This window comes from Lynx canadensis, chromosome A1 (genome assembly GCF_007474595.2).
Source record: "Lynx canadensis isolate LIC74 chromosome A1, mLynCan4.pri.v2, whole genome shotgun sequence".
In the NCBI taxonomy this organism is placed as follows: Eukaryota; Metazoa; Chordata; class Mammalia; order Carnivora; family Felidae; genus Lynx; species Lynx canadensis.
Genome location: NC_044303.2, coordinates 46389950 through 46411078, shown reverse-complemented (window position 1 = coordinate 46411078; position 21129 = coordinate 46389950). Strand labels below are relative to the sequence as shown.

Below are 21129 nucleotides of genomic sequence, written 5' to 3'. Positions count from 1 at the left end.
TATGCCAAACATTCCAGGTATTACAAAGGCTGAATTATAAAATTAAATAATTCCCTGAGAAAAGTGACCATTGCTTTTACAAATAGAGTTCTATAATGATGGGGCAATCAGAATATTATAATTTGGGATAACATTATGAGCCACTATTAACGTATCTTAAATCACAATGATATTTAATAACTTTTAATGAGAAGCAATATCGCAAAAATAAACTATAATAATAATAATAATAATAATAATAATAATATTAAGCCAGGTTCTTAATTTTGAAGTCAACCCATTCGGAATTAGGAACCAGTTTCTGGTCATTATGTGGTAACCTTTGTGAATAACAATAATGTTTTTAATTTCATTTTGCTTAAGTCACATTATAAGTTTGGAATGCCATCACTCCTTGCTGAAAGAGTGCTTTTCCAGGTGTCTCTCTCATTTTTCTATGTATTCTTTTAAGAATTGTTTAGGAAGATTGAGAAAAATCTTTGCTCCATCTGTGAAACTATTTTATTGGAATTGCCTAATTACTACAGAACAGATACACATACTTTCAGGCTCAGAACTGATATTTGTTTCAGTCTTCAACTCAGTGGAGGTAGAGAAATGTGTACACAGCACAGGTCCGTGTTTCTCATAAAGCTGTTGTGATTAGCTGGTTGTTTAAATTACTAATTGACATGCAGGAGTTGAATGCTTGAGAGAAGTGTTTTAGTTTTAGTTTGGTTCTTTTTCAATTAGCTTAAATTATTTAAGGTGAATAAATCTACTGCAGTGATTTAGTTTCTTTTAATAGAATCTCATGGTACAACATAAATTAGGTCAAGAGAAGCCACTGGATCAGGATAACTGCAGACTTTGCTCCTAAAGTAAGGGCTATAAGGAAAATTGAAGATTTGCTGTGATTTACAGTTGTTTTGAAATAAAGTGAGTTTCTATGAGAATACACAAAAGACTCACATTTCTTGCCATCTTAGGAATTAAGTGGTTCTTTCTGTCATTATGATTTTTGTAGCAAAAAAGGAAACATGAGTAATAACAACCATTGGTAGTTGTTCGTCGACATCCACCTTCTCTGTTCCTAGGTGAGCTGGGTTGCATATACTAATGCAACCTCAGAAGGGAAATCGTTTTAAAGATAGATGGCATTTATTTCTTGAGTGATAAACTACAAGATTGCCTCAAAATCAGACAATTTAAGTGATTTTTGTGCTAAAAATAATTAAGTTAGTTGACTATGATTACAATGAGGTGCCAAGGTAGAGACTTCATCTGTTTAACGGCCCACTGTCTAGGAGATGGCAATCACTTGAGACTATGAACTATAACCTATATTTCTTTTGTAATTTCCCTATCACATGGCAGTATGTATTCTTCTAAATCAATTAGGATTGTTCTTTTCTGTAATCCAACTTTAAAACTTCAACCAAAAACCTGTTTTTCCAAGTACTACAACTGGCCTATCACTATTCACATTTTCCTTGTAAACAAATGAGGAAAATAGCTAACTGTTAGGCTGATTATGGCGATTCAATGAAATGTTGACGTAAATATTAAAACTTAATGACAAAAGGGTGAAGAATATACTGCCTCAACTAGTCCCTCTGTTCCTGTTGCTTTTCAGTGAACATGGCTGTCTGTTGTTCCCAACCCAGACCCTGACTTCTGTTTACAAAGTGATTGTGTGTGTGTGTGTGTGTGTGTATAATTACATTTCTTCCTGAGTCTTTCCTTGGAAAAAAAAAGTATATATTACTATATCAGAAAAAGTGTGTTGTCACATCTTTTCTAGTTACTTCTATTGGATAACTCCCCACAAACAAGACTTTCATGTAAGAAATGGCCACCTCTACAACACTTTTTTCTTATCTCCTCTCCCCTTCTCACCAACAACCACATGCTACCTGATTTCTATAAAAAGAAAAAAAAAGAGACTTATTGAAGTATCAAAGGATTTAGGAGAGGATTTACATGGTGTTGAGAAACATAGTTGAACATTTGGGGAGATTATTCTTAGGCTAAAATGCCAATGAGGTGACTCTTTTGCAGGAAATTAAATTTATGACACCATTTCCTCTTTTCACTTATTGTACTGCCTGAACTGTCACCGATATATTGACAAGTAGCCTCTTTAAAAAACATCCTTTCAGAATGTCACACACTGTCAGTTATTCTCAGGCTAGTACGAAGCACCTGCCTGGAGTCAATGCACTGAGTAATTTGGGGTGATTGAGTCACGTGAGTAGTAAAATGAATTGCTCCTTAGACAAACATGAGGACATCTAAAGAACAGTTTATTGGAGATGGAATAATAATAAGGGTGCTTTAAAGAAAATTGGAGTCAAAGTTTACCTATTTCTGTTTGTTTCTATTTAGAGTTTGTTCTATATTCAGGACATAGGAAAATAATTATTTGCTCTTCTCTTTTGTTTTTGTTGTGCTGTAAATAGAGGACTCAGGCTAATATAAATACTGTATTTTACCTGTAGTCCAGGTTGAAAGCTTTGTGCACAAAGTGGAAAGACCATTGTTTCTGTGGCAGATATATTCTAAATTCTATAAAACTGAATTCCAAATGAACAATTTGGTCAGGTTTCTAAATGAAGTCAGCTTTTACTTTCTTTTTTTTTTTTTTTTTTAATATATGAAATTTATTGTCAAATTGGTTTCCATTCAGCTTTTACTTTTGACATCATCTGAGCATCTATACCCTTGACTTCCTATGCCGTCTATAAGCTACTTGAGCAAAGGGGATTCATTTTCTTTCAGTGATCCCTTGGTTTACAGTATTCTGTACTTTTCTTTTTACATTTATTGACAAAGTCAGTGTGGTCAATGCTGCACTGGGAGTTAAGGGAATTGGGATCACTCTATCATTATTTAATGGTGTGACTTTATAGAAATGATTAACCTCACTGACCTTAAGTTTCATCATCAGTAAAATAAAAGGGTCGCATTAGATAGTCTTTTTCGTCTCCATGTTTTATAAGTCTAGACCCTGAGTGGCTGTTAACTATTTTTCTAAAGGCAGTAATGTTAACAGATGGAGTAAAAGTGAGAATTTTATATTCAAGACCTTTTTGTGCCCGAGTTCAACGTTTTAAACATTACCTATTTTCTTATTTTAAGCTGTAGTAATTTAAAATTTTGAATTAACTGTGTTTCAGCTTGATTCTGTGAGTTAGTGATCAGAAGTTGAATGCTTCAAAAACTTCCATGGAGGGGTGCCTGAGTGGCTCGGTTGGTTAAGCATAAGACTCTTGGCTTTTTAGCTCAGGTCGTCATCTCACGGTTCATGAGATGGAGCCCTGCTTCAGGCTTTGTGCTGACGGCACGGAGCTTGCTTGCGATTGTCTCTCTCCCTCTTTCTCTGCCCCATCCAACTCTCTCTCAAAAAAAAAAAAAAAGAAAAAAAAAGAAAAGAATTGAAAAAAATTGAAAAAAATTCTTCAGTGATTTAACACATGGCCAAATAACATAACATCTCCATGGTGTTCCCTCCACCGACTTCCCTGCTACTATTCCTTTGCTCTGAGGGCTTGCGATTTTAAGCTATTCAGAATAAGAATGCTAAATTTGATATCTATTAGATTGATTATTATTATCAATATTATAATAAACTCTTTCCATATGTATCTCCAAATTAGTGGGGGGTTTTGTTAATCCAAACATTTAAAAATCTAATTAAATCAATTGAAAAGCTAAAAACTGGTGTAGGGAGTGTTTCCATTAATGGCCTTAAAGATCAATTTCCCTTTTCTCTGCAGAATATAAATGTGTTTTAAAGGGCAAAAAAAGTCAGTATAATGGACATTAGGAGACACATTCACATTCAAAATCTTCAGTCTATTCTGATTCACAATTAAGTTGCTTATTCCAGTTGCTTATCATGTCTGTTATTAATCATTCAAGGGTGAGGACAGGTATATTTCAATCACAATTCCCCTTTATTTAGAAAGTATCGAAAAAATAAATAACTGAAAATTAGTGTCAGTTTTTTAGACAGCTGGTATTTAAACAAGGATTGGAAGAAAACAGGGTGAAAAAAGGGTACTGGTATTTTTAAGTTGTTATATTGAGCCAAAAGTTCTTCTAAGACTTGGAGTGATTTCAACTGAGTTGTAATTCAAACTTACATGGAGCTTACAATGCACCTTCCACCGAGTTTTGCAAAGAGTCTATAGGAACTGTCAGGAGCAGAAAGATTACTTCACAGTAATGACTGTTGAATTGAACTATGCTTTTTGATGTTTTACTTTCTGAATTGAATTGTTGGACAAGATTAATTGCACACAGTGAGAGTTTTAAATGAATGGCTATGTAAAGCATTAAGTTTCTCTGTATGCCACTTGGGGGGGAGGGCAGCCAGGAGGTTTAAATGAATAAATGCATTTAATGTGCAAAATGCCTGGGCTAATTTTAAAACTCTTTTACTAACATCCTTTATTGAAAATAGAAACCTACTTTATTCGTCTGTCTTGGTTATATTGCTGTGGTTGAAGTAATTTAATATTCCTGCTTTCCACTAATCTTCTAGTTCAACAGAAGTAAACAATAGGTTTCATAAATTAAAAATACACTCTTCTGAACATGCTTATAAGATTAAAAAAAAAAACAAGGCAGTAAACATTTATGACTGAAACAAACTAGATTGTTCAAATACTGCCATGATGTATCATGTATATCAATATGGCACTGATATCAGTTAGAATGCAAACAAGGTTTTAAATGATGTGCCCCTTCATTTCAGCTGGAGAATCCGCTTCACACCATCTGCCTATCAGATGGTTAGGAACCAGGACTGCGTATTAATGCCACATGTTCGATTTTCCTCCTTCTTGTAATGGTTAGATTCATATTGCTAATAGCTGTGCATGAGCACTGTCGATGAAATTTCTGTGACGGTGGAGTGATGAGATATTTATAAGCCGCCTGTCTCCCTGAATAATCAGTAGGAAGAATGCCAGACATAAATAACTTATCAATTCCAGAATATTAATAATAACTACCATTGGCTATAATCTACTGCATCTTTAAAATGGTTTCTTCTAAATTTGGGTGAAGTGACATAGACTAATAAAAAGTCTATCATATAGAAGCTTTGACTGCTTACTATCTCTTACATAGAACTCATTTTATTTAACCATTAGCTTTTGGGAAATACATTTTATATGGAATGTGATGTAAAAGTAGACAACATATCAAACATTTGGAAGTCATCCGATGTCTTTGAAACCAAAGATCAAAGATTGGACCTTTCAAGTTAATGAGCAAACAAACAGATCAGAGAAAGAATTTGACAGCAATATGTCTCTTTTATTGATATTTATAATCTGTAGTTGTAATCTACTCTTTATCACTAGGAGTACTAACTTATTTGAAAGAAATAGAATGGGGATATTTTTCCTTATTTTAGAAAGGCTGGTCAGGATTGTATATGGCATTTGAAAGATTTAAAGGCTGTTTTGATAAAAGTTGAAAGCAGAAGAAAAATGCTATCTTTGCAAAGTAAAATAAGACTCTTAAGTGGTGACAATGCCTGCCTCTCTTCCAAATGATAAACCCATGGATTGGTTTTAGGATATTGAATTTGAAGTAGGGAAGGCTTTGTATCAATAGAGCACAGAGGGGAGATTTAGTGATTTTAAGATAAATGTGATCAATGTAGACTACTAAATGAAATGTTTAGATAGAGGCATGGGTTTTAGATTTCCATTTGTCAAGTGGCTAAATTCTCACTCCACACTGTTAGGTTGCTTCTGTCGTAGTTGCATTTTTGGAAGTAACTGAACAAGGGTAAAACTAGACATAAGGACATGATGGATATTCTGGGTTACTTGATAATATTTACTACCATTTGTGGAGGGCTTAGTATGTGCCCATGCTGTTGCATATATTATCTTGCCTTTATTCTCCACAACATCCCTATCAAGTCAGAATTGATATCTCTGTTTTAAAGATGAGAATTTTGAAGTCTTAGGAATTCTATAACTTGCAGCAGTATCCCAGATAAATTTGATGCATGTTGTCCAAAGTTTGTATGGCTTTTGGAGTGCTGCTTTTTAACCATCACGTATTTACCCTCTACATGATAGATAGTTTAGGTAACTAGTAATTTCCATGACAGTAACTAAAGATTTTAGCAGAGCATCAAAAAGTGAAAGTAAAAGAAATCTGTAAGCCAAGATTAAAAAAACCAAACTTTTAACACTATGCGGTTAGAAAAGTAATACAGAATTTTCTCTGAAGGAGCAGATCAGAATGAAGCCCACAGAAATGAGTTTGTATCATAATTCGGACAACAATATGAAAAGTCGTGTTTTAAAATTCTGTGTAAAAGCCTATTTATTCTTTTAAATTGTAAATGTAGAGATAGGGAGATTTAATAGGAAAGAAAAAGAAACCTAAATCTTTTTGCATGATATAAGGCTTATGGTCTTTAACCTAGTTTTGATATACAATCCCTTTCGTGAGGGCCAACTGGAGGTCTGGCAGTGTACAAACTATGACTTACTATCCTTCCTGTGAAGGAAAGTGTCTTTTTTTAAGAAAATATTTCTTAGTCCATTATCTTATTAGTGCCAAATGAGTTTTAAGAATACATTTAAGTGTCTCCATTGTTAATTACATTGGATTTAGATTGTTTTTTTAATATTCTTAAAAAATATTTATTTACTTGTGAGAGAGAGAGAGAGCAAAGGGCAGAAAGAGAAGGGGACAGAGGATCCCAAGCAGGCTCCGTGCTGACGGCAGAGAGCCCAACATGGAGCTTGAACTCACAGACAGTGAGATCATGACCTGAGCTGAGGTCGGGTGCTTAACCCACTGAGTCATCCAGGTGCCCCTGGATTTAGAATCTTTTCAAATAAAATGAAATTATTTCATATTTGTCTTGTCAGTTCAGTACATGTTTCTGTTTTGGTGTATGAGATACTTTCACTGTGCTCTGAGAGCATAAAAAAGTGAGTTTGGTGAGGTAAGATAGGTGGGTTAATCATTCCTTAGTGTAAGAGATCATTCATTTGTTCCTTCCTCATATGATGATACACACACATACTCTATCTGTCTCTCTCTTTCTCTCTCTCTCTCTCTGTCTTATATCTATCTCTATATATTTGTTATGTTTCCCCCAATGAGAGAAAGAATTCTTACCAATTCAAGAATCCAAAGTGATTACCCAAGCTTTTCAGTAACAGTTATTGTACATGCCAAATAGATTCATGCATGTAAGTGGTTGCTGGAGTTAGTAATGTACATGACTGCTGCATCAATAACATACCGACGTGCTACATTATGTGGCTTACCTTTTCACTTCCGCTGTGGTAGGCCAAAGGCACACGAAGATTCATTTTTATTAAAGTCTGCATCCCACTAAAGCCGTACATCTCAAACTATGATTCCTTCGTCCAGCCTGATTTTGTGTTTTAACAAGTTCCCTTGTTGATTCTGAAGCACACTCACTTTTGAAAACAACTGTAATGATCTACTCAGTTAAGAAACTTTGATTATGAGATGCAGACACACTTTAGTGTAAATTACTGTCCTCAAATAATCTAAGGGCAGTAAGCCCTCAGAATCAACCTGTTTGTTGAAAGGTAAAAACACAGATTCCTCAGCCCATCCCAGACAGTCTGTGACTGTCCTTGGAGAAGATAACCTCTAACTACCATGCATGATGGCTGGATTTGATGTTGACTCTCACTTTAAGAAATACTGAATTACCTAAGTCTGAGATAAAAATGGTTCATCTTGCTTGGGAAGAATTAAAAGCAGTGGTAAATTTGCAATATAATGTACTTCAAGGTGGGCTACTGAAGGAGGACATAACAAAAATTCTCACTTAGGAAAGGGTGAGTGAGGGGTGCCTGGGTGGCTCTGTTGGTTAAGGGTCCCAGGTCATGATCTCACAGCTCGTGAGTTCAGGCCCCTGATCAGGCTCTGTGCATCCGGCTCTCAGAGCCTGGAGCCTGCTTCGGATTCTGTGTCTCCCTCTCTCTCTGTCCCTCCCCTGCTCGCTGTCTGTCTGTCTGTCTCTCTCTCTCAAAATAAACATTAAAAAAGAAGAAGAAAAGGGTGAGGCAGGGAGGTAAATGTTATGGGTTCCCAGTATTTACACAAGTAGGCAATTCTTGGTTACATGAAAATGTTTTCACAGTTTGAATTCTCTATAAAGTATAGACCAAAAGCTAGACTTAATTTTGTGAATTTAAAACAATTTTTTTTTTCAAAGACAACTTCATTTTGGAGCAAAATATACAATGGGACTTCTTTCTAAGAGCAAGTTGGGGGGGGCGGGATTTGAGAATTACATCAGAGATTTGAAAGGGCCATTGCAAGGCCAACAGGAAGTGCAATAAATACGGAGGGCGGATGAGCCTTTTGTGATCCTTAGCTTGGGAGAGTCATGCTTTATATTAAATTAATGAAATTTGCTGCTCCTAATATATTCACATTGATTGTAACATAAACATAATGCTTTAAATTACTTACATAGATATTGTCAAAATAGTGACCATATTTCTCCTGTGGCTTTCCAAGTAGTCTAGTCTCAGAAGTGTTTTTTCATTCTGTGAGAATTTGTGGCAGACATTGTGGTAGATGTTTGAGATACATATATTAAGGAAGTATTTCTGTCCTTTTGGTGTTATAACCTAGTTAGAGGAGCTAGCTTTAAACGTAACCTCCCCCCTCCTAAAAAAGAGCATTAAAGAAGTCAAGAGTTTCTCTGCTCAGATTGCACATTGTAATGTCCTGAGAAACAGTAAACTCAACCCCAAAATATACAGATGCAGCAGTCCCAGCCAGAACCCTCATAGGGTAGGGTTCAGCTATTTGCATGGCTTAAAAGCTCCATGAGTGATTCTGATGCACAAAGGATGGTAGAGTCACATACACAAACCAGTGGATGGCTAGCTCTACTCTTGAGGAGTAGGGAAGGTCAGCTCTTTAAAAGAAGTACGTTTTGGAGTGCCTGGATGGCTCACGTTGGTTAAACGCCTTTCTCAGGCTCAGGTCATGATCTCAGTTTCTGAGTTTGAGCCCCACATTGGGCTCTCTGCTGTCAGCACAGAGCCCACTTCAGATTCTCTGTCCCCTTCTCTTCCTGCCCCTCCCCTACTCATGCTCTTTCTCTCTCAAAAATAAATAAAGAAATACATATTTTTTTTTAATTTTGAAAGAAGTATATTTTGAGCTGATTCTTGAAATGTTGATAGCTATTTCTCAGGTAGATTGAAGAGTTAGGAACCTGAGCTCACTTCTCCTAGAGCATAATGTTTACGCCATCAGATAAGGGACACAGGGGCTGGTCTGGGGTAGGGGCAGGGACAGGGATTAGGGAGCTTTTCTAGAAGTGGGAACAACCTGGACACAGTCTGGTTTGGAAGAAGGAATGTAGTCCATTTGAGGAAATGGGAGAAGGCTGAAGTGTCTATAGCACAAAGAGGAAGTGGGACCTGAGCGAACACACAGTGCTACATGGACAGGCAGGGGACTGAGCATGAAGGGCACTGACAGCCATGTGAAGTGCCCCACTTGCTTCTAAGAGTAGGCATTGAATGTCATGATTGGATTTTCCTTTCTACGAGATTATGTTGACTGCTGTATGAGTAGTAAGAGGTTGGAAACGGGGAAAGGGGTAGCTGTTGAGAGGCTATTGCAGGACTCCACTGAAGAAAAGGCAGCAGCTGGCACTAGAGGGAGCCGGGAAAATGGAGAAAATTGCTTGAATTTGAAAGCTATTAAAGTGTTAGAATTGTGAGCCAGGTGAGTTAGTGGAACTAAAATCAGCAACTGCTGAAAATGTCATAGTTTTTTTTTCCTGCTTTCATTAAACTAGACTAACAATTCAGTATTTAAAAGTATTATAGCCTGGGTGGTTCATTTGGTTGGACGTCCCACTCTTGATTTTGGGTCCATTCATGATCTTGGTGTCATGGAATCGAGCCCCACGTTGGGCTCCATGCTGAGCATGGAGTCTGCCTGAGATTCTCTCTCTGTCTCCCCCTCTCTCCCTCTGTGGCTCTCCCTCCCTCTCAAATAAAAATAAAAATAAAAATAGTGCAATACTTATAAAAAATTATTAGATAGTTCAGTTTTATCATGTATGGGTCACACACTTCTAGGAGTCCCCCTTATCTGCAGTTTCCTTTCCCCAGTTTGGTCAACCATGGCCTGGAAGCAGATGATCCTCTTTCTGAAAAATCATCAGAAGGTCAATAGGAGCCTAATGCCAGGTGACAGGGCTTGTGTCATTCACCTTACTTCATCTCATCATGTAGGCAATTTATCATCTCACATCATCATAAGAAGTGTGAGTGCAGTACAATGAGATATTTTGAGGGAGAGAGACTGCAGTCACATAACTTTTATTACAGCATATTGTTGTAATTGTTCTATTTTATTGTTGTGAATCTCTTTCTGCCTAATTTATAAATTAAAGTTTGTCATATGTATGTATGTATAGAAAAAAAGCATAGTATACCTAAGATTCAGTACTGTCTGTAGTTTCAGGCATCCAATGGGGGGGTCTTGGAACATGTCTCCCATGGATAGAGGGGGAACCACCATATACCTTTTGAAATTTGTATTAGAAATGTAAAACCGTGGGGATAAACTGCCAAGTGGACAAGTAGAAGAGTACCATTCATAAGATCAGGTAAATAAAATTATAAAAAAATATTTTTAAAAGTCAAGGGTTAAAGAGAGAAGGAAGATTCTTCTAGCTAAGGGGGCTATGGCCAGTCCACCATATCCTGCAGTAATCATGGCTAGGACTGGGCTTTTTGAGGAACTAGAATACCTAGTGTTTAATAGCATGATGTGGCCTTCTTCACATAGTCTATCTCATTTAATCCTCATATTATCCCTTTGTGAATAGAATGAATTTACAGGTGAAGAAACAATATTCAAAAAGGCTTTATGGCTGGTCTAAGGCTATATCATGCATAGTTATGTTTCAAATTCAGTAGAATTTGATTCAGATCTATATAATAATAACAGTCAGATCTCAAGTTGTAGTTTTATCTTCCTTATTTGAATACAAGATATACCTGCTGCATAAAGCAAAGATAAAGACCCTGGAAGTGTTATACGGTAGAGATGAGGCCACACGGGGTAATGAAGGGAAGGGACATGTAGGATAGTCACATTTGTGACAAGGCAAAATCGAGGAAGAGAGAGTTGCTGGGAAACATGAGAATTTTAACAGGAAAGAAAATGTTCTGAAACACCTTTGAAGGAAATGAGTAACTGGGGAGTAAATTCAATCATAGGAAGATGAGAGAATCCGTTCAAGTTGGGACTTAAAAGGCAACAAATGTACAGTGTAGACCCAGATGAATTCTTTGAGTTTACATCAGTGCCTTTTTAGAGGGTGGTTATCAGTTTTTCACTCAAAGATCCATTCTGAAGGTCTTGTTGCATTGGGCTAAAAGGCCTCTTTGGTCTGATCTGAAGGAAAGGTGAGGTCTCCTAACATCTATAAAAAAAAAAAAAAGCAGAGATTTCTAGGGGGAAAAAAGACTTTCTTATAATTTCCGAGGCTGTAACATTTGCTGTAGAAACTAGAAGCGATGATTAGTGGGGAGGAAAAGAGGAGAGAGGTGTTCAGTCTCTAATCCACCAGCTGGGAGTGGAAATAAATCACACAGATAAATTCAAACCGAGTTGAAGCACCGTAGTCAGAAACTCTGAAGCAGCCATAGCAAAAAGTATGGGGAGCAGGGATATCTGTATCCTCTCCTAGACTGCTAAAGTTTCACAATTAGGGGAGATTATTCAGGTATTGCAGTGTCTGCCATTTTACAGGAGAGGGATGCCAGGATAAAGTGAACTCAGTTGGTAAAAGTTCACACGTTTAAGGAAAGCAAACCACTCCCTTCCTCCAAAACCTCTCTGGCTATCTATAGCCTGTACATAAAGCATGGCCTTAGCTTTCTGCTCTTCCATAATCTGGCCTCAAATTCTATTTCTAGTCTCACGTCCATTCCGATGTACCTCCTGTTCTCTGGATGAACAGAGGTGAACTGTTCTGGACAAACATGGCACAGTGGTTAAAAGTGTTAACCCTGGGGCTAGAAGGCTGGGGGATGAGAGGTCAGGGAAGTGAGCTGTGGAGCAAGGCCGTTCCAGACAAAGGGAGTGGTATGTGTGAAAGCACAGAAGAAGCAGGGTATGTACGCGTATTGGTGGAATGTTCAGGTAGCTGGAGGGGGGCCTGAGGATGCGGAAATGGAGCGATTAGGTAGGTTTACATTTTTTAGTGAAAGGTTTTATGAATTGAGCTGAGCAGTTCAGACTCCCGCCTCCAGGCAGCTGTAGAGGATTTTAAGCAGAGAATAGCATATTCTAATTGATCTGTTTGAGAGAGAGAATTCTGGATGCATTTCTACTCCTCTCCTTCTATGTATGAATTATGTCTCTGCTAATATTTGGTTTGAGAGTTTACAGTGCATCCTCCCCATTATATCAATGTTGTTTCATTGGCTAGTCGGGAATGAATATATGTTATCAGAGTGTGGCATGAAGGAATCAGATCCTCTAATATGTTTGTATGTGTGCTCTACAAAGTACATGGACTACTACATGAAAAGATCAGAATGTGAATTACCTTGTTTTTAATTTATTCTGTTAAGGTCTGACAGCAGCAGCTGCAGCAGCGGCCGCTGCTACCAACGCAGCCATCGCCGAAGCAATGAAGGTGAAAAAAATCAAATTGGAAGCCATGAGCAACTATCATGCCAGTAATAACCAACATGGAGCAGATTCTGAAAATGGCGACATGAATTCAAGTGTTGGTAAGTTTTATGTTCACGGAAACTTGTGATCATGTCGCTACCAAATTACTTTCTTTTCCAGAACAAAACTATTCATTTTTAGCTTCAAACACAGTGTATATTTTGGAGATACGATTTTGTCCCTCTAACACCATGCACTCTGACTAAATAATTAACGACATAATTTTTTGCTATACCATCAACTTCATGTAGGCAACTTCTAACAGTTCACATCTTTTGTACCACAATTAAGTGTTAATAATCAGAATTTTAAAAGATTGATTACGGGTATGGTGACAAGAATATTTACAAACAAACCCATACTTTATCTTTTTGATTCCTAATGGATGTGTTATCAAATACGTTTGCATCAGCAGTGGAACATATAAACTTAACCCTTTCATGTGCTGCCAAGAATAAGAATAATGTTGACAATTCATTCTTTCTATAAACAACTATAACCAATCTTTCTCGTCGTACATGTACAACTTTGAATTCTCTTGATTTTTTTTTCTTTCATGAGATGTGGAGAAAGAGAGGAAAAATTAATAATCACCATTTAAACCAAAACCAACACCTTTCTCTTCGCAGAATTCGTTTGAGTAGTTTGTTTTTTCAAACACAACTTCAAATGTGAGTTAACTTTTTTATTGATGATATCTTTAGCATCTATGTGTTGGTGAGATAAAGCATTGTATTCCGCCACTGCACTGTATTGTTTCTCTTTAAAATGTAGAAATCCTGCTCAAATTATAATTTAACAAGAGAAATGTGGAGACTACAAGAGATGTGTAAGATACTATATCCAACATATTTTCATGAAGGATGCAATAATTTATGGCAGTTCAATTAAATTTTCTTTTCCATGCAGTATGCTAATAGATTATTTCTTTAGATAATCAGCAGCTCTCTACTTTCTGTCTAATGTCAGATAGTTAAGGGCATGTAAGGGATTTCAGTAATAATCATTCATACAACAGTTCCATGGAAGCATACACTAGATGTGAATGTTCGAGTAGGGAGTAATTTCTAAATATATACACAAAACACAAACTACCGTTGCTTCAGTGATGCCAAAGTGTGGCTTCTAATGTAAAAAAGGAAAAAAAAAATAGAATTTTTCCATAGCACCACACAAGAGAAGTAGCAAAGGCGTGGCAATAATGCGTTTGATTTGAGAATAGGTTATAAAGAAAGTGGTGGCAATTCTTAGAAGGTTGAAAAGATGTGAAAGAGAGCCAAAGCCATGGCTTTACAGCTGGAAGGGATGAAGAAAAACATGAGGGCTTGCATTTGCAGCGCTCCTAGGGACAGGATGGAGGGCAGCGGGGTTGTTAAGGTCGTGGTTCACACACATAAATTCAGACTTTTAAACACTAAAAACAGTTTTGAAGTAAAGTGAATGAATTATAATTCTCTTTTTGGAACTCTTAAGTACATTTTTTTTTAAATAAGCAACCTCTTGCTTTGGCCTATAAAGTAGAACAAAATTAGACACTTTTAAAAACAAGTAATTGGCCACTATAAATTTTAGTTACCATTGCAAAACAATCTGGAATGTTTTTAAAAATTTAGAAGAGTGAGCCTTTAATGCAGGCTGTTCTTAATAGTTGGTGTTGGGAGGAGGAATATTTAAATTAGGCAATTTAATAACGTTGAAAACAAAAGATATTAAAGCATGATATCTCTGTTTGAGTTTCCTGAGCAGCAGAGAAGTTGACTTTGGAAAAACCAATAGGCATAAGATAAGGAGAACATGGCTCATAATTAGGCATTGACATATATTTAATTCTTGACATTATAGACTAACATTTGCCTAGTGACCAAATTGTGGTTTATGGGCTACCATAATGACTTAAAAAAGAAACAATTTGAATTTTCCTTTTTGTGTAGTTGGAAGAAATTATCACTTTTCTTCTGTCAGGGTATTTAGTTGGTAGTTTAGATTGTTTTTTAGTTTTGACCCCCGCCCCATCCAACACCAGTTTGAGTCAAGAGCAGAAGTTTGAATTTTCCTACAGAGTCTTAATATTTTGAGTGTGTTAACATTGGTGTTACTGCTAGTCTTGAGGCATGTAGATCATTTCTGTTAGATATCTGTAGCTGATTTGGGAGTAAAATGTTGTCATTGTCATTTTTTATTCTTTTCTCAAATACCACTGCCCTCTAAGAATTTATGATTTATTATACTTCCAGAGCCCATCCCCCTCCTTTTTCTAGACATCAAGACAGGAGAGTTTGGTGGAGGGCTAGGGGAGGAAGGGGAGGGAAAGTCCAGGGCACCATGGGGTTGAGCCTGCACAGACCAAAATAGTGGCTGAACAGAGCAGTTACTTTATCTGGCCCCCAGTCTTCTAAGATTCTGCCAGCAGTCCCTGTCTCCTGGTAAGTGTTCAGCAATTACCTCTTCTGTGGCTTTGGGAAGTTCTGTAAACTTTCTGAGCCTAACATTCCATATCTGGAAAATGGCATAATAATATCTACATCATGAGAACTAAAGGAGATCCTATTTGTCAAGTGTTTCTCACTTCCTTTCTCGCTTCCTTCCCTGTTTTTCTACTCTCTGTTAGGTGTCTATTAAGCTGCAGGCCTATGGGTAAATTTTGGGGGGAGCTGTTGTGTGCGTTTGATTGTCACTCATTTGGATTTTGTTGTGCATTTGATTGTCACTCATTCTAGTAACATCAGATGATGATAATACAGTCCCGGCGCTCAGGGGGCATACAGTTTATGGGAGGGATGGCTACATAAGTAGGCAGTCATAACAGGATGTACTACATCCGGGAGCTTCGGCGGGCATGAGGTGCTTAGGAAGTGGTACTGAAGCAGATGAATTCCAGGAGGGATCCCAAGAATCTCAAAGGCCTATATTTCAGAATACAAACTTACTACTCTCATGAATCTATCAATTGTCTCTTTGAAGGAGTGAAACCCCTCAGAGAGGTGCTACTTACATGATGTATCGTTGCTGCTCAGCCATGCCCAAATACAGTGACGTTTTTGAAATCAATTCAGGTTTCTTTTTTCTCTCATACTCCTCTGGCTCGCGAGTTCTGTTAAAAGTTTTAGGCTTTCCTATGTAGGAACATTATTCCCCTCTCCACCGCCACCCAGGCTGTAAGGAAATCCTTATTGCCCCAGAGAACGGATTTTGGTTTTGCCTGGTTTGATTCCATTTAGTGAGGTGAAGAGAGATTTTTTATTACACATGACTCCTTTTGGTTCTTATTATGAATTGTAAAAATTAGCCAAAAAAAGGTGTTTAAAGAAATCTGTGACACTGATACATAATTATTTTATGTCCCAACTTTACATGGTAACCTTGAGCTCACATCTCTCCAACAGAATGATCACTTTAGGAAGAAGTGAGGACTTCAGGATAGATCCGAGGGAGGCATCAGCACGCTGAGTAAAATATATGGCCGTGTCTCCATTCTCCCTCATCCACAATCAATTGGATTCTTTTAGTTTAATATTTACTTGCTAAGATGAGATGCTAGTCTGCATGGTGATAAACAGTCTGCTCCTGGCATCTGAAGGTGACCTGTCAGTTCATATGGACAAATCTCCTGCTTACTGAAATGTACAAAATAAATCATTAAAGCAGGCAGGTGCTCATTCCCAGATTTAAATCACCATAGATTTATGATTTGAATTAATGCTTCATTTGGCCATAGAAATAGATGCTGAGACAAATGATATGCACTGGTTGGGGTTTCCATACTGTAGCCATCCTGATATTGATTACTGAGATGTCTTTGCAATCTCTTGTTTATATCAAGTACTATCTTGTGACAGGTTGGCTGATATGAGCTACATCGCAGATAAGAAGGAAAAATGTCCTGGATTCTTTTTAGTGGCAACACTATCCACAACATACAGGCCAGATAAATTGCTATTTTTTTGCTTTAAGGACTGATCTACATAACCAGCTTAAAAAAATGCCGTTTGGAAATTGGGACTGGGATATTGGAAAGGTAGAATTTAAAACCGGTGAACCCAAGGTCAATTCCATAGTATCTATAGCTGTGTTTTTATCTGCTTATCTTTTTTTGAGCATCATGCACATTTTTGAGGATACTAAATTAATCACAATCGATTTAATCTAAATAAAGGAAACTTATTTTTACTTCTAGTTTTTAAATGCTATATAAATATTGACATAGTGAGCATCTCAGTAGTTTCTATGTTATTTAAATACTTGCTAAACCTAGTATCTTATTCCCTTAACTAATGACAACAAAGGAAATGACTCTTTAAAGATAAATACATTAAATATTATTCCCAAGTGCAAGACTTTGTGGACTATAATTTACCAAGAGGCAGGAAAAGACTGCATTTTTACCTTCTCTTAACATTTTATTTAAGGAAAACACTATGTACACAGTTTAAAGAATACTCGGAGGATTTAAGAGGGACCTTTGCCACTAGCTAATATCTGACTCATAGAACTGGTAAACAGCTATCAACAATAGTAGATTGCTTGCTTAGTAGGAAATGAGTTCATATCTATTCAAAATGTGATCTCAAAACAGATGTCCCAAGAAAATCTCATTGTTTAAACTATAGGCAGAACCCCCTAACTGCTGTTATTTCTTTAAGGAAGTGAAGTCATCTTAAGACTTCAGAATGTCTCTTTCTGAACACTGTGGAACACAAGCAAGGGGACACTGATGCAGTGATCCACAAACTGAACGCATTTCACATGCCCAAAATGTACGATTCGTTTTCGTTTTCTTAAACTTGCAATAGTTAACAACGATGTAGGAGGTTCAAGTAAACACAAGAACTTGAGTTTGGGATGAACAGCTGTGTTCTTCCATGATATTCCTTATTTGTTATTTCTGTCCATCAACCAGCAACAATAACAACAGCAACAACAACAAAAAATGAGTGGGGAAAAAAAAAAGCCAGGCAGATAGGAGATAAAATTATCTTACCCAGCTGACCATCCTCTTATCTTTTTTTTTTTAAACCATTCCTACAGAAGTAGAATAGTTTATACTGTAGTCATTTCCTTTCTTCTAACTCACGTGTGTATTTGGAAGGAAAAAATTAATTTTATGATCTCAGGAAAAAGTCTTAGAGACCTTGAGAAAGCAAATAAAAGGAAACTGAGAACACAGGCCACCAAGCAGAGCTCTGCAGTTGCACATTGGATCCTCTGCCTTGGCAATGTTAATGAACCTCAAATCCTTCCTATAATTAGATGAGGGAATTGCTTATATTTTCAAACAGATGATGCTGCTATAATGAAACGATTGACAGGGAATTTAAGAGTGTCTACAGTAGTCATTTGGTTTCTGTTATAAAAAAAAAAGTTTAAAAAGAAGATTGGCTTTAGACATAGGTCCTGAGAGAGGTAGTAATTTACATAGCATGCTATGACAGGTGTCTTTGTATAGTAAGGAAATAAAATGGAAGACTAGAGAAATGATGGGCAGGTACAGCAATTTTTGGGGGAGGGGTGTCCTATGCTTATTCTGCTTAGGTTCTTTAAAAGGGGCCGAGGCTCAAGAGATGGAGCCGGATTGAGTGCACAGCTGTAACTGCTGATGAGCTAATTGCTCCTTATCTCTCAGCCCCATTCATCTTCATTTTTTACCAATTACTGAGAATTATCTGTGTTCTCAGTTGGATATGAGAGTTAATCCTTTTTGGTTAAGCTGGCAGTACTGTGAGCAGATTCCAAATCGGAGGGTGAAAAAGCCAGAGCAAGCTTGCTCTAAAAATGTCTCCAGTTCAATTACAGTATCACTGATTCATAAGAAATTTGCCATTGTTTAACAGATTTAATGTGGAAAGTTTTTTTTTTCAAACTTTCTTAATGTTTCTCTGCCTAACAATGATTTGTAAGATCCTTCTTCCTGTCTGATGAGTAAATTTAACAATATTAACAGCCAGGATCTTGTAAACATGGAAACACACACACAGGACTACCCTAAAAGGCCAAAAAGATTCTGACATGTGAAATGAGAAATATTTTAGAACTGATAGCTGTCAATTTATATATAAACACTTTAAATCAATGCTTTTGCCCTGTGACTTCACATATGGTGAGGGAAGTATATCCAAACATAAACCTTTTCACAAATGTCACATTAGTGGAATTTTAATGGAAGGACCACATAAGCATCTCTTAAAAGTGTAGGAACTGCCATGGTTTGTAATTCAATCGATTGTGAATAAGCCATATGGTTCACATCATTCCCTATGCAAAAGATGTCTTCATATCCTGACATTTCACCAAAATTGGTTACCCCAACATTAAAAAAACTAAGAAGTGGTAAGCTACTCTTTCATAAATTTTAATGCATTTGTGGGTATTTAATATTTCTGGCATTTTCATCATTATATGTTTTAAGTATGGTTATCTAATGTGAACATATAAAGAATAAACAGCTAACTTGAAACAAAATTATCAAAAATCACTGTCTAAAATTTAAACATCTTCTAGCATGACCAAGATAAGTCCTTTTAGATGCATTCACAAACTGAGGTGGGAGAGCAGGAAGCAAAATATGTCAGAAGACTTTGCTTCTAGTAATAACACAGCTAATAAATAACATAGCTACTTAGATAAGTCTCTTAATTTCTCAGTTTTCTTATTAATAAATAAGCAGCTCGACGCTCAGTTACCTTCTTAGCTCTAACATTCTTTGATTTTTCAAAACACCATAGAAGATAAAAGGCAAAAACTATACTTTATGGTGATTTCTAAAATAAAATCTAAACCTAAAATAACATAAATGTCCAAAACAAGGCACCATTGAGTATATTTTAATACATACTTTCGCATATAAGTGTAACCATTACATATAATGCATAAGGGTAGAACATATTTATTTTGAATGTAAGAAAAAAAGATGATATAGAATTTTATACCCTTATACTGTGTGTGTATGTGGATACATATATATATATCTATATATAGTTATATATATAGATATATATATATCCATTTCATTAGAGTTGGAAGTAACTGGACAAGAATTTATGTTGTAATGTTCTTGTGGAAGAATTATGAATAGTTTCACAAAAAATATAAGATGGCTTTAAATTAGATTATTTTAAAATGACATGTGAGTGTGTTATAAACTAGTCATTTTATTAGGCCCTTTTTTGTGATTTTCTCTAGAAAGTGGATGGCATCATTTTCCATTTTCTGTCATGACATTTTTGATCTTTATTTGGTTATACGAAAGAATAGAAACACCAGTGATCATAACAGGTGACTGTGGAAAAAAATACATTTCTGTTTTGAAAAGAACACTTTTCTCATTAAAAAATTTTTGAGCATCTATTTCTGAATCCATGCTTATATATTAATAAACTCATTAGAGTTTGATCAGTAACAAGAACTAGCTTCTTGTGTAAATTATTAAATATATTTCACGGCATAGATAAGTGGAGTGCAGAGAATGTTTCCACTTTTTGTTCAGTGTTTGCTTCATTTTCCTGAAGTTTTTTAATTTATATGGACAGTTGAAGAACATAATTAGAAAATATTAGCCTAATGTTTTTGCTTTAGTTTTAATATTGCTTATTCCTACTAATGACAGGATAATGAAGTAAGCCTGATAATTCAAGCATTTCATATTAAGAAATGTAAATTGAATTATTTTAGTTGGTGCTCTACTCTTGTAATCATAAGACATAAGGAAATGGGATTTCTATCTACTTGGATATGTTGTATGGTAGACACTACCACATTCCAGGAGATTGAGAGCATTTATTACAGCCTTGGAAATGCGAATTTCATTGAGGAGAGCCCTAAAATGATCGTCGTCAGTCCACACCAACATGCCATGGTGTTTAAGTAAACTTTAAAAAATAAAAGATAGTGGGAGAAAGCATTTCAGTTTAAAATAACCTCAGGCCAGGTTGATGGGGGTGGGAGGGAGGGGAGGGTGGGTGATGGGTATTGAGGAGGGCACCTTTTGGGATGAGCACTGGGTGTTGTATGGAAACCAATTTGTCAATAAATTTCATATATATATAAAAAAAATAAATAAAATAAAATAACCTCAGGCCTTACTTAATCCTTTTAATATCAGATAACTCATTTTATTCATTAATATGATTATTTCATCTGTTTTATATTTTAACTTCATATGATATATGATGAAAATAAATCTTCAACTTTGTGATCTGTAAATTATAATGTTTAGTGATATAAATTTTCTAATATCTCAGGATGATCTGATAGAAGATTTATTCTTTGAGGTGTCACTAGGGTGTTCATGTCCAACATCAAGTTTATAAGTGTAAACCCAGGGCCCCTGTCGCCAGACCTAGTGTTTCACATTTGTGTGACTGTGTTTCTTCTCTAAAGTGTCCAAATATTCCCAAATTGTACAAA

General features: G+C 36.2%; 1 protein-coding gene across 1 annotated transcript in view; it reads left to right on the top strand.

Annotated features, from left to right (window-relative positions):
• The window catches only part of DACH1 (dachshund family transcription factor 1), a 440456-nt gene that overhangs the window by 227213 nt on the left and 192114 nt on the right, over positions 1-21129 (top strand). Inside the window, 1 exon segment of the mRNA XM_030311912.1 lies at positions 12627-12788. Within this exon segment, the coding sequence (XP_030167772.1) occupies positions 12627-12788 (162 nt within the window).